The sequence below is a fragment of the Urocampus carinirostris genome, chromosome 11 (genome assembly GCF_059441175.1).
Source record: "Urocampus carinirostris isolate Australia breed hairy pipefish chromosome 11, RoL_Ucar_1.0, whole genome shotgun sequence".
NCBI classification, from domain to species: domain Eukaryota; kingdom Metazoa; phylum Chordata; class Actinopteri; order Syngnathiformes; family Syngnathidae; genus Urocampus; species Urocampus carinirostris.
Window position 1 is genome coordinate 22,239,193 of NC_142359.1, and position 20,443 is coordinate 22,259,635.

Here is a 20,443-nt window from a genome sequence, read left to right on the forward strand (position 1 = left end):
CGTCGGCAGACCGACAGGCCACCCCTTTAACAGCTTGGACTGTAGCCCGTGCCCTTTAATTCCTCATCGATCCCGCCTGTGTGTGTGTTCGTGCTTATCCGGAATGTAAAGTTTCCTTTCGTTTCCGAGATGACGCTCATCTGACAAGGCAAGTTTTCCTCCTTCTTTTCTCTCTCAAAATAACATTATTAGTACTTGCATTGGTGGCTTATTTTAGTTTTGGCTCTTTAGTGGACGTGTGCCCGAATTAGCCTTCTAAAGCTCATGTTAGCACGTGAAGCTAACAGCTGTCGTCGAGTCTTCACACTCGACGCTGTTTTAACTTGCTTTGCTACAGGCGACGACTTCCGGGTTCTTGACACATTGAGGCAAAGGTGAGCTTGCTGCAAACGAATGCACGCAGAGTTCCTGACGTTTGATTGAACGACAAGTTGCCAAGTTGCATGGCAGCCTAAGAAGACAACTTGGACTCAAAACAGCACATGTCAAGTCACATTTATCTGTATAGCCCTAAATCGCAAAAAGTCTCAAATGACTGAACAGGCCACAAGTACAACATTTCCTAATATGAATCTTGCATGCGGTCAAGGACAAACCTCAGCATGAGGTAAATAACAAACCTTGAGAAGGGGGCACACGAGAGGTAATACCCCTTCCAGGATGACCAGGCCAGAATAGATGTTGCTTGAGCAATAATCCACAAAGCATAGTCAACGTCAACAACGTCAGGTAATGACTTAAATCGTTCAAGACAGTAAGGGCACAGCTTCCCATCTCAGCCAGCTGGTCAATGCAAATGATGATGGGTGCAGGTGCTGGGCGGCTAACTCATCCAGGTTCTTGGTTCTCCCTCACAGCCAAGCAGCCGGAAAGGACAGGAGAACAAAAGTATGAGGTTGGCATTAATGGCATTCATCAGCTACAGCTAAGTGTGTTCCAAGCCTTAAACACGTTCGCTGAGGTTGTAGATCTTATTTCGGGGTGAAGAGCATTCCACAGCACCAGGTTCCGAGTGTGGAAAGCTAATGAGCCTGCATATTTCTTCTTGGCTCTTGCAGTCACAAATAGATCAGAATTTTTCAAGTATAAGCTCTAAGCAGGAACATAGGACGCAACTAAATCAGAAAGATGAGAAGGGGAAAGTCCAACTGTCTTTTGTCAGTAATACAACCTTTAAGTTACATCTTAAACCAAACCGTGAAAGTCAGCTAAAAATAGGGTGATATGATCTCAACTTCTTTGCTTTTAGTCAAAAGTCTGCCACATTTTGAATCAGCTACAAACTTTTTGTAATGCTAGACATTGGGAGACCAGCGCGCAATACATTGCAATAATTGAGCCGAGAAGAAAAAGACTCATGAATTTTAATCTCAGAATCACATTTCGACAGCATCAGGTTAATCTTCACATTATAACGGAAGGTGTTATAGTAATATTTTTACAGGCAAATGAAACGACAGATTAGGATCATTAATGACGTGTAGATTTTTGACCGACTCACTCTTGGTGATACTACATTTGTCAAGGTTCAGAGTAGTTATTGAGAACAATTCACGACAATGAGCTGGAACAAAAATCAACATCTCGTTTTTTTCTCGGTTGAGGTTGCACGAAAAAAAAAAGAAGTGACAACTATCATTTTATCTTGCCCAGGCAGGCCTCCAAATTTCCACAACATTAAAAGCGGTTTCCTTCAGCGGTGGATACAGTTGAGTGTCATTTGCATAGCAAAGGAAACTAATACTAAACTTGCAGAAAATATCACCAAGCGGAAGCATATCAATACTACGAAAGGGGCCCAGGTACAGAGCCCTGTCAAATTGTTAATTCACAAACATTTTCCATTGTGTGTAAACACCAGGTGGAATTTGAATTCAAGCTTTATTTCTGGATGAAATATTTGTTGTAATTAATGTCACGGATGGATGTGAGCTGGTGCAGGCTTGTGTTCTTAAAGACGTCTGAGCATCACAAGTCTAATGAGGAATGTGCTTTGTAGCTTACGGGCTTTTAAGCTGCCCTTTTCATAATCGCCCTCTTGTTTTGCGGCCTTTCGATACCATTCCTGCGAACTTGTGACCAGCAATGGTAGGCACCCTACGCGCCTGTTTGAGTGGACTTTTCACTTTCAAACGCTATTCACAGTCCAGATTTGTTGCACTTTCAACTTCCTCTTCCAGCAGCTTCAGCACATGACAAAAGGGGAAGTCAAACACTCAAATCACTTTTCTTTAACTTTTTCAAATCACCTAAGTCAATTTTAACAACAATAAATTATGTTTTTGGATGAATAAATTGAAAGCATTATATCATTTATTGAACACCGACCTTACACTCACTGTTTGTGCCTATAACTTCCTTAAAGGGACGGTGTGTTTTATTGAGCGTTTTGGTCACTTTGAGTCTCCATAGTTTGTATTCTATCTTGTGCTTTGTCGCAGTCGTTTTCGGTTGCACTACACAATACAGCAACATCTAGTGGTCAAATAGTTCGCAGTGTACCTTTTTAAATAAAAGTTGCTTTAACTTTACCATGGTCATTGACATGTCATTGGTGAGTTGAAGCTTGCAATCAACTTGCATTAACTTGATTTAATGTTTTTTAACTTTCAAAGCGATACTTTACAGAGGAAGTTGACATCTACATTTTCTTAACGATAACGGTTTGGATGTTTTGCCCATCCTCACTAGTCTTGTCACATTTTGATGAAGATTGCCTTTGTTACTTGTAAAATTTGAAGGAAAAAAATGCATTTATATTGTCACCTACTGTACTTCCAAAAATTAGGAAATTAAAGCAAACAATCTTTATTTACTTTCCACAGAAAAAGTGCATCTTGGTGGCCTTCCAAATGCCTCGTTCGTCTCTCGCTCTCGCATGTAGAGACGCCAGGTAGCCGGTGCAAGCATGCAACACTGGCTCCGTGTGTCCAGTTGGTGGCGCTGCTGAGCAGAGAGTGCTAGCAATGGATGAGTTCAGCGGCAGGACATACGGAACCAGCGGCATGGACAACAGACCTCTGTTTGGGGAGACGTCAGCACGGGTAGGACAACACTTGCTAACAGACACAAAGCAACAGACTTACTGGACACAACGGTACCGTGGTACCGCTTCATACAAGCCTAGTACGCTTCACGATCGTACTTCTAGCTGGAATTGTTCGTGAAACAAGCACAATTTCCCCCTAAGAAATAATTAAGAACAAATGGGTCAGTTCCCATCCTTCTGTAAGCATTCAAGTGAACCCCAAATACACATTTACAGGACAGCAGTGTCAGCGTCATTTTCAAGCAAACTTTTGAGAACACTTTACGCAAAGGTCAAGCAATTTTTAATCCTTGAAATCATATTTAAAGTCAATCATTTTCAAGGATTTTAAGCACCTGACAAACCCTAACAGTAAATAAGATGTTATTAACAAAATAAAATGCAAGTCTGTTACAAACTCTTGTCATGGAGGATGTCAGAGTAACTGAGGTTTATGTGTGGTGCGGAGAAGGTGGGACTGCAATCATTCCTGTCAACTTGTACATTTTCAGAATATTTTATGTTTTTTGATCATTTCAAATTTTATATAAGTTTTATACAAATTTGTTTTACCGCACCCAAACGGCTCTTCAGATTGTTTCCGTTGCTTTCATCCATATTACCAATTATTATGTAACAGTATGCACAAAGGACTTAAAAGGGGGAAAAAGTGAAGCAAAAATAGTAAACTAGACAAAAAAACCTGAAAAAAAGTAGGGGAAAGGGGGAAAAAGCAAGAAATGGAAGTAAAAAGAAGAATACTAGAGAACAAAAGAAGAAAAAGGCAAGAAAAAATAAAAAGCTAGGAAAAAAATAAAGTAAGAAAATATTAAAGAAAAAATTGTAGATAATAAAGAAGAAAAGTGTAAGATAAAAGGACACTGTTTGGGGGTCTCTTTGATTGCCCGTTGTTACATTCACACAGTCAAATATTTTTGCTAACATTGTACTTCCACTAAAAAAGCTTGATTAAATGCAGATTTGTATTGTGCAACCAACCAAATAAATCCACAAAATGTTAGTCAAAGGTAACAAAAGATACTTTTTAAAAACAAAAATCTCATGTAATAGTTGTAAAAACAACTGACTTGTGGGTCGTGAAACCTTTCTATTTTTAGCCAATTTATTCAAATTTGAAAAACTAACCAGTGTTGCCAGAAAGCCAAAAGAAATGTAGCTTGATTTGATCTTTCAAGTTTTCAAATGCCGCAGCCCACCTTTAAGATTAAAGTTACTGTGATTTTAAAGCCCCAATGTGTAATATTTGACCACTAAATGGCACTGTGTTGTATGGTGTGAGCAAGGGCCAGTGCCACAGGGCACAGCATGGCGGCATGATGCCAGACAAACATGGCAAACAAATTTCTCAACCTATGATTTTTTTTTAAACAAAAAATTAGGATTGGTATGATATTTCATGCATTTCTGCCAAATATTAAAATGAATCTTTTTTTTTCTTTAAACTAAATGCAGGGATCAGAATTTTCCGCGGATCCGCGGATTTCCGCTGTTTTTGAACCCCAAAGGTCATTCCCGTAAATCGTCTGAATTCGATGAGAAAATATTTTGGGGGGGTGAGGTATGATACGTGACTGTTTCATCACCCCAAGTTAGCAGTTAGAGATCGCGAGAAAAATCGGCAAAAAGAAGCGCAGCGCATTAGATCTATAACACACAACGTGGTTTAGCTAACAAATAGATCGACTCCTACCATTGGTCGATAGGTTCGCTGATAACCAATCAGCGGAGCTTTTGTTCAGAGCATTGGCTTTCTCAAACATGGCGCTCCTTCCGGTCTTTTTAAACTCTATTTTCAAATTAATGATGAATGGTTATTAATGTATATATTTTCATATATATTGTTGATTAGTAGCTAAATACAAGGTCCATCTTCATCATCAAAACACAACGACAATGGTGATGGTTGTAACATTGTAATCCCCCAATTGTTTTAAACATCTTAAAACTGAAAAAAATACATGGTTTCTGTTTTGTTGGATTTAATTCATTCTAGTGCAATTTTCACCTAGCAAATAAGATAAATGCTGTTGGCTCCGCCCTGGACCTGGCCGGGGCCTGCGGCCCCTGGACCCTGGCTATTTCAGCTGAAAATTAAAATCTCCATTCTGATCCCTGTAAATGAAAGTGTCTTGTACAACTGCGAGTCACTAAATATTGCACACTGTCCTTTTAAATGAACGTACAAGTACACACAAAGTAAAAACTTTTTCTGCCTATAGTAGTTTGCGTGCATAAACTACATGCGGTCACGAGTGGTGTGCAGTCCTGGACGCTTTCTAGTGGTAGCTTCTAGGACTACTCATGATCTAGAGGTCAACCGATTATTAGGCGTGCCAATTATCGGCACTGATATTTGGAAATGTGACGGATATCAGTATCTGCATTTTAATAATTTCAACGCGCTGATTATTTAGCAAAACACAGAGGAACTGTTGAGCTTTTCTCTTCCTCTCATGCCTTCTGTCTGTGATGCTACCCACCTTCTTATTGGATAAGAAACTGGTGGGAGGAGCCACTGAAGCAGGAAGCTGTCCGCACTGTCCAGACTTCAGTCTACTGGAGCAAGGGTTAGGGGTGTCTCAACTAATTTTTCCATTCGCACTTGCAAGTCTTTCTCTCTCCATCCTTTTGTAACCACTTTTGACTGAATTGTCAAGGAAATGTCGACAATGTGCAGCAACAAAACCAGTGTCTCACTCCCCTTTACGTGAACACAAACTTCGATTTTCCAATGCTTCCCAGCGCCGGGCTCCTGAATAGAACGAGTGTCGCGGTTGTAGTCTGTATAATGTGTTCATTAGGAAAAATTGATTGGCGTGATTAAAACAAATAAGCAATCGTAGTCTATATATAGGGTTTAGTAAGACATATTCATGTGAACGTCACCAACACTGGAGGCGACCCAATGTAAACGCTGTAATATTCACAACCACGACCATTTGCACAAGAGTAGGCATTATATAGCATACTATAGGAGCCTTATTGTAATGCATGTTTATTGTATGCAGTTGTTCACTAATCGAAGTGTAACCAGAGCACCATTGTGAATGAGACCCTGGGTTTATCGGATTTCCTTGTGTAAACAAATGTTTGATTTAAATTTAAAATCTGACTTACCCTTTCTACTGTTTGCAAAGTAAAACACACTTCAATTTTATTGCGGTGTGTGGCTTTGGGAATACAGAGGAATACTGGACCACACTCAATAGTCATGTGAAAGTGAAAGATTAGTCATGTTAGTTGTTTTGTAATTCTAATTAAACCCATATCGGTCAATCCTTATCGTGAAATGGATTTTCCTTCGTATAGTGAGCAGGATTTTTGTTGCACACAGAACTCTTCTATCGAAATTCTCGCGCAAAAAGGTACCACTGTATCTTGTGGAAATTATTTGCCTAATGCTAACACATAATAAAAAATTGACTGTAACATTAAGGACTAAAGCAACTTTAACCATCACTTAATCATATTATTGACATCGCCATTGAAACGCCGTGTCACATGAGCAAATATTTTTTTTTATGTCGCAGGATCGCATCATCAATTTGGCGGTAGGAGGCGTTACATCTCTAGTTGTGCTGGTAAGTGTGTGATCTCAACACTTTCTCAAACGTCTTAGACTTTTTATTCCCAGTGACTTGTTGTAATCACAGGAGAGTGATATGGTAAATGGATTGCATTTATATAGAGTTTTACCAGTCACCGAGGACCTCCAATGCGGTTTACAATACACAGCACACGTTACTAGGGCTGCAACTAACAATTATTCTAATAATCGATTCATCTGACAATTATTTTTTAATTAATCAATGAATCAAGTAAAAATAAAAACTCATGATTAATTTACTCTACAAATACTGAAATGTTGTGAACAAACAAGAAAAAAGTGAACAAAACAGAATATTCTACAATATTAAACAATAAAAAAATCTGTCAAATGACAAAGAAAGTACATAAAATATGTATGCTATACATGCATGACTTTTTTTGTCTGTTTTCTCGATGTCTGTCATGATTCATGTCATGATTGACCGTAGCCTTTGAAAATAGCGCCATAGTTCAGACCTGGGCACTCCGGACCTGGAGGGCCGTATGTTCTGCATGATTTTTGAGGTTTCTCTGATCCAATACAGGTGATTCCAATCACCAGTATCGTTAACGAGCACTTGCTAGCTTGCTAACGAGGTTATAATTTGTATCACCTGAGTTAAAGAAGAGCAAACTTCAAAATCTGGCAGGACGTATGGCCCTCCAGGACCGGAGTGCCCAGGTCAAGTTCATGCAAGGCGCCTACCTGCATATCCGGGGTATTAGAGGTTCAGTGTCTTGCCCAAAGGCACTTCGATATTTAACTTATAGGAGCTGGGAATCAAACCTGCGACCTCTTCTGTTCATTATTGAATTACAAACGTTTGCACGCAACATCTATAAATTGTTTCAGACATTGAATTTTAGGTGTATTATTTTAACATTTGCAGTAAATTTCTATTTCCGTAACTACCTGACTACAGAGCGCACCTGATCAAAAGCCACCCGCACGAATTTAAGATAGCCAGCTTTATTCTGAAAAAAAGTTTGTCAGAAAATGTCACATTGTGCAGTGATTACCGCCTCCACCAGGAGGTGGGAACCTAGTTGTGATATGATCACCGTAAATTCTGAACTTCAGAAGGCACCAGATTAAAAGCCCAATGCACAAATTTAAAAAATCTCAATTTTGTCTTCGTACGAGCCTCACTGGATTTAAAGGCACAGGTTTAAACAGCTATAAAAAATGAACTCCTTCATGTTCATTGTAAACAAGTCAGAAAAGTAAACCTTGTGCCGTGAAGACACTCCCCTGCAGAATGTGTCCGCAGCTGTCAATGTTAAACTAGCACAGCAGTTGATATTAATTCAATTTTTATTACCATATACGCGGGAGTGCGAAAAAAACGTTCTAAAAACAAACTCACCGTACTGTACTGACTAGAATTCAGAGGCCTTTACAATCACAACAGCCTGGACACATCCCACCATGCCTTGCACATATGACAAAATGATGGAGAGGAGACAGACATAAATGCTTGGTAACTTTGGTAACAAGTGGTGTTGGTTGGCAGCAGTTGACTAGTCATGAGTATAATTTTCCTTTCTGGACAAAAAACGACATCATATTAGGCTGTTTTTAATCTGACAACTTTCATCCCAATAGTCACATGTGCTCCTTGCTAGTTAATAAGTAGTGTTGACATGTATCATTTTTTTATGTAGTAGTAGCAATACTTGGTCCCCTCTCTCACTGTCGCGTGCGCAAGGGGATGGGAGAGCTTAAGATTGGTCGCATGGCTCATCAAATGTCCAGGCTGTTTTGATTTTACAGGCTACTGAATTTCAATCAGTAAATTGAGTTCTGTTTTGAGAATGTGTTGCATTCCTGCATACACGTTAATTCCAATTTGATGAATATTGAATGCTGCACTAGTTGATCAAAATTGATGAGTCTATTAATTGCTGCTGGATGTGTTACTTTTCTGTACATAGCTACTCTTGTCGTTAAATTTCTACACATTCAGAGGACTGGGCAGAAATCGCATCGTGTCAACCTCCGCAAGCCCTCGCGAAGCTTTGTCTGCAGCAGTTTTGTGCCGGCTGCCAGGTGCCAACTGAGGCACCCAGCCACTAGGAGGTGCTAAATAATACGCCCTTTCCTTTTAAGGTCACCGTCATCAGCTCCTTCGTTTTCCCTTCGTTGCCTCCGCGACCGCTGAACATCTTTTTTGCCGTTTGCATTCTGCTTGCCTGCGGATCCACCATTTTGCTGGTAAACACGAACCCTATTTGTGTTGATTTTAGAAAAAAAAGGTAGCAGAGCATTGTTGTTGTTTTCCCTTTCAGATCTTCTGGTACCGCCAAGGTGACCTGGAACCAAAATTCCGCAACCTGATCTACTACAAGCTGGCGTCAATCGTGTTGCTGTGTCTCTGTGCCAACCTCTACTTTCACGACGTCAGGTGAGATGCCGGGCCACTGCCAGCGGATGGGACAAACTCAAACCCGGGCACTCTGGGCGCTAGGACGCAGAAGGAGTTACATGTCAGAAGTTCACTTCTTATTTTGATTTTTTTCACACAAGTATCAAGAAAAGGCAAACAAAGCCTGCGCAATGGTTTTGTTTATTTGCTGTTGCAACAGAAGCCAACGGGCAGGAGGTAGTGCATCATGGAAACCTTTTGAGCATTTATTGCGCAAATCAAAATGAAGGCCGCCTTCTTGTCCATTCCTCAAGGGACTGTTTTTTTGTTGTTTTTTGTTAGCTCAACCGTTGGACCAAAATTGCCAACTACTTTTTGACTGCTACGAACATGCAGTGGTTCCTTTGTGTACAAACATTTCGTACCAACTAGTGTTTCAATTACGTCAAAATTTAGCTTCATCTACTAGTCTGCTTGTTTTGTCCTCACTAGTCGGACATGATACAAGTAAAGCAGTGCACGTGATGACATACACTTTTGGCTATATAATGCTACTGGTGATTTCTAGCATGTAAGGAGTACTAGTATTGTAGGGCTTTTTTCACTACTAGTGCATCTATTAGTGTGGTGAAGTAATAATAAGGTACCTGTTTTACTGATGCCAACAGAGTGCATTCTAGTTGATAAACTTTCAAACCCATCTTTCTACTAGTGTGTTTTTGTCCTCACTAGTCAGACAAAATACAAGCAAAGCACTTTTATTACTTGTATATATTGTAGCATGTCAGGAGTACGAGGTATGTGTGGCTTAGTTTCCCACTTAGTGGTCCTAGTATTGTGAAAACGATAATGAGCTAGCAATTTTACTAGTGAGGACAGAATCAATTCTTGTTGACAGACTTTTACCTTCTTCTACTTGTCTGTTAATTGCCCTGACTAGTCAGGCGTGATACCATTAAAAAGTGCACTTATTGGCTATGTAGTCCTACTAGTGACTTGTAGCATGTCGGTACATTACACCTTGCTTCACTACTGGTGGTCCTAGTAGCCTGAATATATTATTGAGTCAGATGATAATTAACTAGTGAGGACAGAAAGCATTCCAGGTTAACACACTTAGCTCCATCTACTATCCTATATTTTGTCCTCACTAGTCAGACATAATACAAGTGAAGAACTACTACTATTTCTAGGATGTCAGGAGTACTAGTAATGCACGGCTCTGCTTTACTATAAGTGGTCCTCGTAGTGTGAAAACATTATCGAGTCAGCTGTTTAACTGGTGAGGACAGAAAGCATTCTAGTTGAAAGACTTTAGACTCCATCCACTAGTCTGTTTTTCTTCCTTAAACTACTGTATTTTCCAGACTATACGGCAGACCTGATTATAAGGCGCATGCTATTAAAACTGCATTAAAAGCAAGGGTTGCATTTTTAAAAAACATTAAGAAAATTGAAGTAATTTCAGAGAACATAAATCTTGGGAAATCTAACTTGATTCATTTATAAATGGTTCAAATACCCAGAAGAATCTCAGTATACTTTTTCATATATGATCATATTCTTTGTAGTTTAGTTCTATAAGTTTATTTTCTGACAACTTTTTGTTTTTTTAGGTGCGCCTTATAGTCCACAAAATACAGTATTGATTAAATTATTCAATTTACTGCTGCTTGAAATGTTTTGAGTATTGAGGACAAGAGAATATGAGTGTGTCGACCTTCAGATGGTCATCAATGAATGTTCAAAGGGCTTTCCATAGCGTCGAGCCTAGAACTGAACCGATTATGCAATTTTATTTTGGACACCAAATGTCAATGTTTCACACATTCCAGACAGCTTGGAAGGGCGGCATATTTGCACTTGTTGAAGGCCCTTGATAAAACGTTTGCCTTGCGATGCTTTGGAGTCGGGACATAAGCGCTTCAAATCGATGCCGCAAGTAAAGCACCATTGAAGGAATTACACTTTTAATGCTTCTTTTGCCACCAGAGAAGGAAAAGCTCACTGCGACTTAAGATTGTCAATGACACATTTGTTTTTGTTTTTATTTAAGATTTCACAGAATAAATACATGTTATCCAAACTGTGTCCGTATTTCATCTTCATCTAAAAAAAGTCGAGATAAGAACGGTGCTTGGAAAAAAAAAACGTGTAAAGTATGAACATCCCCCCCTGCTGGCCGCACAGGGCTTAATCGCAGCCGTCCTGATTCTCCAAGATGGGATCTGAAGACGAGAAGATGCGGTCAGAGCTGTCAATCATACCTCGCAGCGTGGACTCACCTGTGAGTGTGCTGCTGATGTTGGGTGGGGACACAATCAGGACAGCGTCGCTCGCGTCCATTTCCGAATGTCTTGTAGGACTGTCTGCTGGAGGTGGAGTCAGCTGCTCGGCAACAAAAGACTATATTTACAAAACCTTTCCCCAACTTTTGTTGAGCCCCTAAAATACATGCGAAGACGCTTTGGTGTTTCCTGGACAGGAAGATTTTGGCGGGCTACCAGGGTTTAATTGGTCCCACCAGAGTCTCAAAGTTGTATTATTTTAAAATAGATCATGTCGAAATGCAATAACTACGAAGTAGATCGAAATAAACTTCAGTTCTCATATGAATGGGTGGTCCCTAAGCTACGGCCCACGGGCCCGCATTTGGTCTGGAGCCCTGAACATTACCAGAAAGTATTTTTAAGCCCTTTTTTTTGCCTAAAATATTTCCAAGTGGTTGCACGTTTTGGTTAGGATTTAAGCATGGTTGCTGCAGTAAGCGTGCTGAAAAGGCATTGGGTTTTTATCTCATCATCAGAAATATTATTTTTGTCATGCATTTCACATGTTACTATGACAGTTATATTACATTATAATACTAATACATTATATTAGTCTTTGATCTGTGCAGCCCTTTGATACTCTTTGATTAAGGGCTATACAAATAAATATGACTTAAATAAAACCAAAGTAGTAGTCTTAGAAGTAAAAATGGATGGTGCTGCAATAGACACTGTATCAGAGATGGAGTTTTTAGGGGTCATAGTAGAAAATAAATTAAGCTGAAAAACACATCAGACACATACAAACTAAGGTATCTAAAAGCATTTCAATAATTAATAAAGCCAAATTCCTTTTAAACTATAATGCATTGTATTATATTGTTCTCTAGTTCTGCCATAATTCTAATCTGCAGAATTCTGGGGCAATAATTACAAAAGTTCACTACAGCCCCTTTTTATCCTCCAAAATCATGCAATTAGAACTATATACAAGGTAGGATATCAGGATTATACTAATATTTTATTCCTGCATTCCAAATTATTAAAATTGGAGGATTTAGGAAAATGTTTCACTTCACAACTGCTATTTAGGGTCAACAAAAACAGCCAGAAAACATCCAAAAATTACTCATTCGGAAAGAGGGAAATTATAACTTAAGGGGCTGTAGTAAATTCAAAATCCCAAAGGTGAGAACCACCAGGAAAAGTATGTGTGTGTCTGTGTGTGGAGTCAAACTTTGGAACAATTTACAAGACGAGATCAAACAATGTCCAACGATTCACGTGTTCAAATTTAAATACAAAATAAACATTTCTGGCAGAATACAGAGATGAAGAAAATGGGGTATGAGCGATACTAGAGATTGGAAATACTGTGTTAACAACTATAGTAATTTTGTTGTTATTGTTACTATTATAACTGTTATTGCTATTGTTGTTATTATCATTGGGGTCACAATGATATTTAGTGACTAGTAGCATTATAACATTATTAGATGGCTACTACAATGATTAGTGTATAAAATATGTGACTATTCTTATAATTATTGATATCTGACCTATGTAATATGTATATCTGTGAGATTTTGTTATATTTAGACACAAAAGAGGAGCTAGCTGTAAAATGTAATTAATAGGAAAGATGAAGGGGAAATCGGCGTCTGCTTCATAGTACCCCTTTTCGAACATGTTATGTAACATTATTTTGTTGTTGAGTTATTGTTTTTGTCCTGTTTTTGTTTTAATGTTTGAAATAAAGTTTTTATTCATTCATTTATTCTTAATTTACGTCTAAAAATGCACCAGATCGATACCTTTGAATTTACATTCACAAGTCAAGTCAAGTCATTTTTATTTGTATAGCCCTAAATCACGAAGAGTCTCAAAGGGCTTCACAGATTATTACACTATATTACACAGACTATTTTTCAGCCGACGAGAAGAGTAGGTTATTCATATGCTATGGAGTAGAAGTGAGTTTTAAGTTTAGAAGATTTTCTATCCGAGGAGCATGCTCCCGGTCCCACCTACACTAAGATTCTATGGAAAACGCCGCACCTTATCAGTCAAACTATCCTCTATTGTCTCCTCTGCCGCCGCTTTTTCTGAGCCTTCTAGAAGATCCGAGACGCCGTCCTGCTGCCGTTCTTCCGTCTCCAGGACGAGCGTTTCAGAGGTTGACGTGTTTGCCGCAGTCGGCGCCACCGTCTGGATTATGACGCCGTCACTGGCGCACAGGCCGTCCGACTACAAAATGGCCACCATGCGCTTATCAATTTTTACTTAAAGGGACAGTGTGTATTATTTGATCGCCACATGTCACTGTATGATGTACTGCAGCTCAAGACGAGAGCTATAATCACAAGGAAGAAGACAAACTACGGAGACTTAAGACTGACCAAACTGCACCATTTTTTTGCCAAGCCTTTTACGAAGGAAAATAAGGGGGGAGGAAAATAAAAGAAAAAAAGAAGGGAAATGAAAATGTGAGAAAAGGAAAATAGAAAGCATTAAAATAAGAAGGAAAGAAAATGAAGAAAAAGAAAAAATAGGGGTAAAAGGCCAAAAAAACAAGAGGCAAAAACAACTGAAAAGGGGAAGAAATAAAGAGGACACAGGAAAAAAAATATCAAGTAAAAAGACAAAAAGAATAACAGAAAATAATAAAAAGAAAGGGTAAAAAAAAAGCAAAATAGGAAAAAGAAACCAGAAAAATAGGGAAAAGGAAATAAAAACAGGAAAAAATGAAATTTAAAAAAAAAAAAGGCAAACTCGTGGCAGCAAGATGGCAGACAGTGATGTCAGATAGTTGTGGCTCTAGATACATAAATTAAAAAATTGCCCCACCTACCAGTATACAAAAAAATTGCTCGTTTTATATAACACCTGTATTTTTGCCCTTTTTTTTAAAACCAATATAGTTTTCGCACTGATGAACTAAGTTATTTGACACTAGGGGGCGCTAAATAAAACACACCATCCCTCTTACGTGCTTTAAGTTGCATGAAGCGATTGTTACATACGGGTAAACTGTGCAGGATGATGTGCTCAGTGGATGCGGGGGAGGAGCTTGTCGTCAAGGTAACGGTGCTGTTGTTGGCCAGGCCAAAGGACAGGCCCTGATTGGATGTGGTCTGCAGGAAGTACGTCCCTGGCGTTCCGGTTGGCTGCAATTGGAATGCCTGAAAACAAAATGGCATAATCACAAAAATTAAACAACAAAAAGCTTCAGTCTCACTTAAAAGTAAACCTTCCGATCTAACAGGGATCAGTACACTACGGCCCGCGGGCAACTTGCGGCCCATTAGGTTTTTTATTTCGGCCCGCCAAAGAAAATGGTCACAATATCATTACAGTATATATATTAAATAAACTATATTGTTGGGATATGATATAATGAAATTGTGTGTTTAATTGCTGTTAAAAGTGTCGTAAAAATTGTTAAAACGTCATATTGTCAGATATAACGAAATTGTGAATATGCTTAATTGCTGTTAAAATTGTCGAGAATATTTTTTTAATTTGCTGTTAATAGTGTCAATAAAATTGTTCAAACCAAACATTACTACTAATATAAAAATGTTCTTTTGGGTGCCAGCTTTGTCACCATTGTTCTTTTGTGTGTCTACTACAAAAATACTACTACATAAATACTTTAAAAAATACTACAAAATGGCAAAAAAATGAATATCAAATTCAGTACTATAAAAAGTTTTGGTTTAAATCTGAAAAGAATAAAATAAATACGACAGAAATACTGTGGCAGAAATACTATAATACAAAAAGAAAATACTGCTCCAGTAATTCTACAAATATACTACTTTAGAAATACTACAAATTAAATTGCTACAATTTAGCGCTTAAACACAGGGGCCTAATATACTATTTTGGTTTGAGACTGAAAATGTACTACAAAAATACTACTACAGAAATACTTTAATACAAATGTTAGTTTTAGCTTAACCTGAGGTAGCATTAGCTATGTCAACAAAGCAGCTTAAAGGTTACCAAAATCAGGTATCGTTACCAGTGCTGATACTACTCAAGTTATATATATTTTTTGCAATCAAACGAGAAATGAGTACATTTAGGGGATTACCCTCAATGTTATTCACTTTCAAGAGAAAATGCTAAATTGGGGTTAAGAAGTCGAAAATTGCTGCGCTTGCTTTCTTTCGGTTGGACTGTCAGTATTTGGTATCAGTGTTTGGTGCAAATACCTTAGGCAGAGAATACATACAGGACTGTCCCCAAAAATGAATATTGTGATACTTATTTTCTGTAATGCAATTAAAAAACAATAATGTCATACATTTTGGATTCCTTCCTAGTATTGCAAACCCTTCATTAGCGTATTTTCTGCACCAGGTTACAAGGCGCAACCACAACAAATAGTCTTTTGTCATATATTTTTCATAATTGGCGCACTGGAAAATAAGGCGCATGGAGTAAAAATTATCAAATGTATTTATGTCCGCATTTTTATACACTTACGTTATATATTAGTGCAACGATCGATTGTTAAAGGTAGCCACTGCAACGACAGCCTAGCTGGCCATCTAAGTGTCTTCCAACTCACAGTTTTATATACCAAGTGTTGAACGCATCCTCAATGTAATCTCCTTTAAAAGGCGTGTTTTTTATTTGATTTCATTACAATAATAAAATTTGACAGAAAACTCATTTTAGTAAATATTTGAATATAGAACTAAATCATCAAATAAAATAAATAATTTTAATAAGCAAACAATAATTTGTTATTCAGTTTTGATAAAGTTCTGTGGAAAGAAAAAAACACGGTAGCACGTCTTTCGTCATTGCTTGCTGCAGGCAGAGTACGCACGCCAGCATAAACGACAGACAGGACCTGAGTTTATCAATATAAATTGTAAGTGATACATTGCTTGAAAAACTAAATCTCTTCTTTTCTTCGTTTTGGCTCTTCTGTAATTCGCGATGGACAAAAACACGATCTAGACAAGTTGAAAATCTCTGATCCGAGTGGCCAGCTACCATAGACCAGGAATCCAACAAGAATCTGTTTCGTCATAGAGCTTCACATCAAGGTCCCGGTCGGAATTGGATTATTCCTTTGCCCTTGGCCTGCTTAACTTTGAGAATCAACTTGTACTCATAGTACACACCCATTAATTACAGAACATCGAATTTGTGTTTTCTTTGCTTATTCGATGAACCCTCTTCATTCATTGGAATTGTCATTTAAATTTGAAGTGTATTATTGTGTGACTTTAACCAAAACAAGTTCACCGGAAATTTGATTCTGAAATCTATCAGTGCCCATAAATAAAAATTTCAAGATTAACTATAGGTTTATCAACAGAAATGAGAGTAGATGACCGGTTATTAAACTGAGGAGAAATTAAACAGGGTTAGTAAATCAAGATTAACCAAATAGGGTTTCTCATCTAACACCTTAAACCGAATGAAAGTGTTTTTTACTATAACTTCTGTAAAATTTTCGCCATTGTCTTGTTCATTAAATTGACGGCTTCCGTTTAAATTAATTTTGACTATGGTGTTTCCTCTATTCATGTTTTCACTCATCAAACCTAGAAATAGTCCAGTAGCTTTTTTCCCCTCTGCCTAACAGCATAGGTGCTACATAACCGACAAAGTCCGATTCCTCAAATCGCCCCCAAACTTCACTCACCGGAAGAATCTCATAGGTCTGTAGTGACCCTCCGTTCAGCGTGATGGTTTCTCCTTCGCTGCCGGCCGTCGAAGACTCTGAGCAGCCAAACCCCGCCACGGAATCAATAGTTAAGATTTGTTCCCAGACTGCGGGCTGCGATCCCGGTGCCGAGTCTCACCTAAGTGTGCGATCTGAAGAGGGATCTGCAGCGATGCCGAGCCGGGATTCGAACCGTTTTCCTCCAAGCGTCCCAGACGGATCTGGAGCGGGGAGGCGATGCTAGCCGGCGTGGCTGCCGGCTGCGTGGATGACATCAACTCGTCGAGAGCCTTGAGTAACACTGCGAACGGGCAGGTACCGTTTCAAGCGCAGTTCAAAGTCGATGAACTCGATTAAACACAAAAAAATACTCTAGTGGGTTACGCACATGGGAAAGGGATGTCCTTGTGATTGGAAACCTGTCTCTTGATGCTCCACCATTTGGAGCGCAACCACTGCGGCGAGCGCACGCTGCTCCAACCTCCAGCCAATTCCTCCCAATTTATATCGTTTTCGTCCGCCACACGCAGCTCCATGATCCTTCAAAACACACATACTCTATTTCAGGGGTCGGCAACCTATGACACGCGTGCCAGCAGTTGCACGCCAAAAAAATAATCGTTGAATTAAAAAAAAAAGTTTTTTAAAATGTGCATTTTTACCTAAAATTTAGACATTTTCAGTTGCGCGTCGTGTTATTTAGAGGCTTTACGGTAGCACCCTTCCTCCTCTCCTCGGTGTGTGAGTGTGTGTCTGTGCGACGCCGAGGAGAGGAGGCGAGATCAGTGTTTTAAGCCAGCCACAGAAACACTAGCGCGTGAAAAATCTCGTTCTTTTCAGCCAGCGTGGACAGATGACTGGGGCTTTATGCAAAAAAAAAAAATGACCGTGCTGTTGGTGCATTATGCCTCGAGAGTGTTGTACCTCGAACATTAAGTATTAAATATCATTACGAGACGAAACATAAACATGGATTCAAGGATGAGCCTGACAAGGTGGGGACATTAAAACGCGCCGTGTCCTAGTCCGGCAAACAAGCACATACCCTGAAAACCTTTGTCACTGCTAAAAACATCACCACTGAAGCAAGCTATCACATTGCTCACTGCATAGAAAAGCTCATAAAACCATTTACTGATGGCAAATATTTTAAAGAAGCGTGTGTGTGCGTGTATACGTGCGTGTGCGTGCCTTCAGCTTTGCTGATGTTATTTCAAGCTTTGATATTTTCTGCAACAAGATATCATTGATGAATGGTATGGTAGCTATCCATAACACTTGTTTTTTGATTGTAGTTCATTATTAATGAAGAACGATTGATTCTGGTTAATTCTTGTGGTAAAAAGTTGAAGTCATTGATGTCTACAGGCCTTTCCACATGTTGTTCACATTCATTTTTTAGTTAATTGATAAACAAGAATAGAAGATAAATTGCTCAGTTATACTATTTCAATGTTTATCCATGTTGTATATCCAGACTGGTGTAAAATGACAGCTCTGTTGGATATTAAAAAAAAATATTGTGCGAGTCATTAATCCTAATGTGGCACACGGATTTATAAGGAAATTTGAAAGTGGCACTCCACACCGAAAAGGTTGCTGACCCCTGCTCTATTTGTTTGTGTATAACGTGAATTTCAAACCTTAACCATCAAACATTTGGGTGGGTGTTCTACACTAGGGTTTACGGTAGTATATTACCGTTTTTGTGCAATGATTGATCAGTCGAAAAATATCGCTGACCGCAATCGCAAAACAACGGCTGGGACAAGAATCGAACCCGGACATAGTGGTGAGAACACTAAATCCTAACCACGAGAGAACCAAGAATACAGATCAGCCTTTGGCCACAACCAGGCTGTGGACCGGTATCGGGCCTTGGGTCGTTTGATACCAGGCTGCACAGAAAGACAAAACATTCCCTTATTTTCTGCTTCTATCGTATTCATTCATGAATGCAAGTATTTTTCTTCACCCCTGGGAAAACCCTACGAGTTTGGTTTCACTCGACACTGGAATTTTACAGTCCTATATAGCGGTAATTGAACAATGATGGATCAGTCAACAAATATCACTGACTTAATTTTCTCAGCATTTAATACAACAGGATATGAACCCCAATTGTGGCGATGAGAGCGTCAAATTGTACCCACTAGGCCAATATGCTCAAAGATAACAACAGAAAAGGCATTTGATTTTCTCATCAATACACTTTTGCCCACGGTGCCACTTGAACAACGGTGTAATAGAGAATTACGGCAAGCGGTTTATCCAAAACAACGCAATACAACGTGGCACTGTGAGTAAAAATACTGTGATAATGAGATAAAGTCAAATGCCTTTTCTTATGTTATCTCAATGCCTAGTGGTGTTGTGATACCACATTGGATTTGGTCTTATTTGTATTATTATAATTACTACGGGTATTATTACGATCATTTTATTGTTATTAATACCAATGCTCTTATTGGGCCGGGCCACGAGGATATGCTCAGACATTAAACCGGTCTGTAGTCCAGGAAAAGTTTGCTGAACACTGATATATACTGGACTGTCTCAGAAAATTAGAATATTGTGATAAACTTCTTTATTTTCTGTAATGCAATTAAAAAAACAAAAATGTCATACATTCTGGATTCATTACACATCAACTGAACTATTTCAAGCCTTTTATTATTTTAATATTGCTGAATTTGGCTTACAGCTTAAGAAAACTCAAAAATCCTATCTCAAAATATTAGAATATCATGAAAAAGTATACAAGTAGGCTATTCAACTAATCACCTGAATCATCTAATTAACTCGAAACACCTTGCAAGGGTTTCCTGAGCCTTAAAAACACTCAGCTTGGTTCAGTAAACTAAATCACAAGTATGGGGAAGACTGCTGATCTGACTGCTGTCCAGAGGACCATCATTGATACCCTCCATCAGGAGGGTAAGACACAAAAAGAAATTTCTCAAAGAGCAGGCTGTTCACAGAGTGCAGTTTCAAAGCATATTCACAAAAAGTCTGTTGGAAGGGAAAAATGTGGCCGGAAACGCTGCACAACCAAGAGAGATGACCGCAGCCTTAACAAAATTGTGAAGAAGAGCCGCTTCCAGAATTTGGGGGAGCTTCAAAGACAGTGGGCTGAAGCTGGAGTCCAGGTATCAAAAGCCACAGTTCACAGACGTGTCCGGGAAATGGGCTACAATAGCCATATTCCCATGGTCAAGGCACTTCTGAACTCAAGACAACGGAAGAAGCGTCTGACTTGGGCTATGGAGAAGAAGCACTGGACAGTTGCAGAGTGGTCCAAAGTCCTCTTTTCAGACGAAAGCAAGTTTTGCATTTCATTTGGATGTCAAGGCGCCAGAGTCTGGAGAAAGGCTGGAGAAGAGGAAAATCCAAGTTGCTTGAAATCCAGTGTGAAGTTCCCACAGTCAGCAATGGTTTGGGGAGCCATGTCAGCTGCTGGTGTTGGTCCACTGTGTTT

General features: G+C 39.0%; 2 protein-coding genes across 4 annotated transcripts in view; one reads left to right on the top strand and one right to left on the bottom strand.

The window, feature by feature from the left end:
• Positions 1 to 11,089, top strand: tmem243b (transmembrane protein 243, mitochondrial b). Of its 2 annotated transcripts, none has more exons than XM_088346823.1 (5): positions 1 to 148; positions 2,826 to 3,044; positions 6,580 to 6,630; positions 8,748 to 8,852; positions 8,927 to 11,089. In XM_088346823.1, the coding sequence occupies exons 2-5, from the start codon at positions 2,967 to 2,969 to the stop codon at positions 9,044 to 9,046; spliced, it is 354 nt and encodes a 117-aa protein (XP_088202949.1). In that variant the 5' UTR covers positions 1 to 148; positions 2,826 to 2,966; the 3' UTR covers positions 9,047 to 11,089. The 2 variants fall into 2 exon arrangements, with proteins under 2 accessions (XP_088202949.1, XP_088202948.1); XM_088346822.1 differs by lacking the exon at positions 1 to 148 and adding an exon at positions 875 to 895.
• Positions 11,024 to 20,443, bottom strand: part of dmtf1 (cyclin D binding myb-like transcription factor 1) — a 24,077-nt gene continuing 14,657 nt past the window's right edge. The window contains exons 11-17 of one of the 2 annotated variants that reach the window (XM_088346818.1): positions 17,354 to 17,505; positions 17,105 to 17,266; positions 16,945 to 17,021; positions 14,297 to 14,455; positions 13,332 to 13,520; positions 11,289 to 11,391; positions 11,024 to 11,231 (exon numbers count right to left, since the gene is read on the bottom strand). In XM_088346818.1, the coding sequence (XP_088202944.1) occupies positions 11,197 to 11,231; positions 11,289 to 11,391; positions 13,332 to 13,520; positions 14,297 to 14,455; positions 16,945 to 17,021; positions 17,105 to 17,266; positions 17,354 to 17,505 (877 nt within the window). In that variant the 3' untranslated portion in view covers positions 11,024 to 11,196. The remainder of the gene's footprint in view (positions 11,232 to 11,288; positions 11,392 to 13,331; positions 13,521 to 14,296; positions 14,456 to 16,944; positions 17,022 to 17,104; positions 17,267 to 17,353; positions 17,506 to 20,443) is intronic. The other variant, XM_088346819.1, reaches the window with a different exon arrangement.

What these genes read in the sequence shown, in the direction of transcription:
- tmem243b (XM_088346823.1), top strand. Translation starts at nt 2,967, where the DNA reads ATGGATGAGTTCAGCGGCAGGACATACGGAACCAGCGGCATGGACAAC. An exon ending in TTGGGGAGACGTCAGCACGG is followed by an intron (nt 3,045 to 6,579) that starts GTAGGACAACAC and finishes TTTATGTCGCAG; the next exon opens with GATCGCATCATCAATTTGGC. An exon ending in GCGGATCCACCATTTTGCTG is followed by an intron (nt 8,853 to 8,926) that starts GTAAACACGAAC and finishes TTTCCCTTTCAG; the next exon opens with ATCTTCTGGTACCGCCAAGG.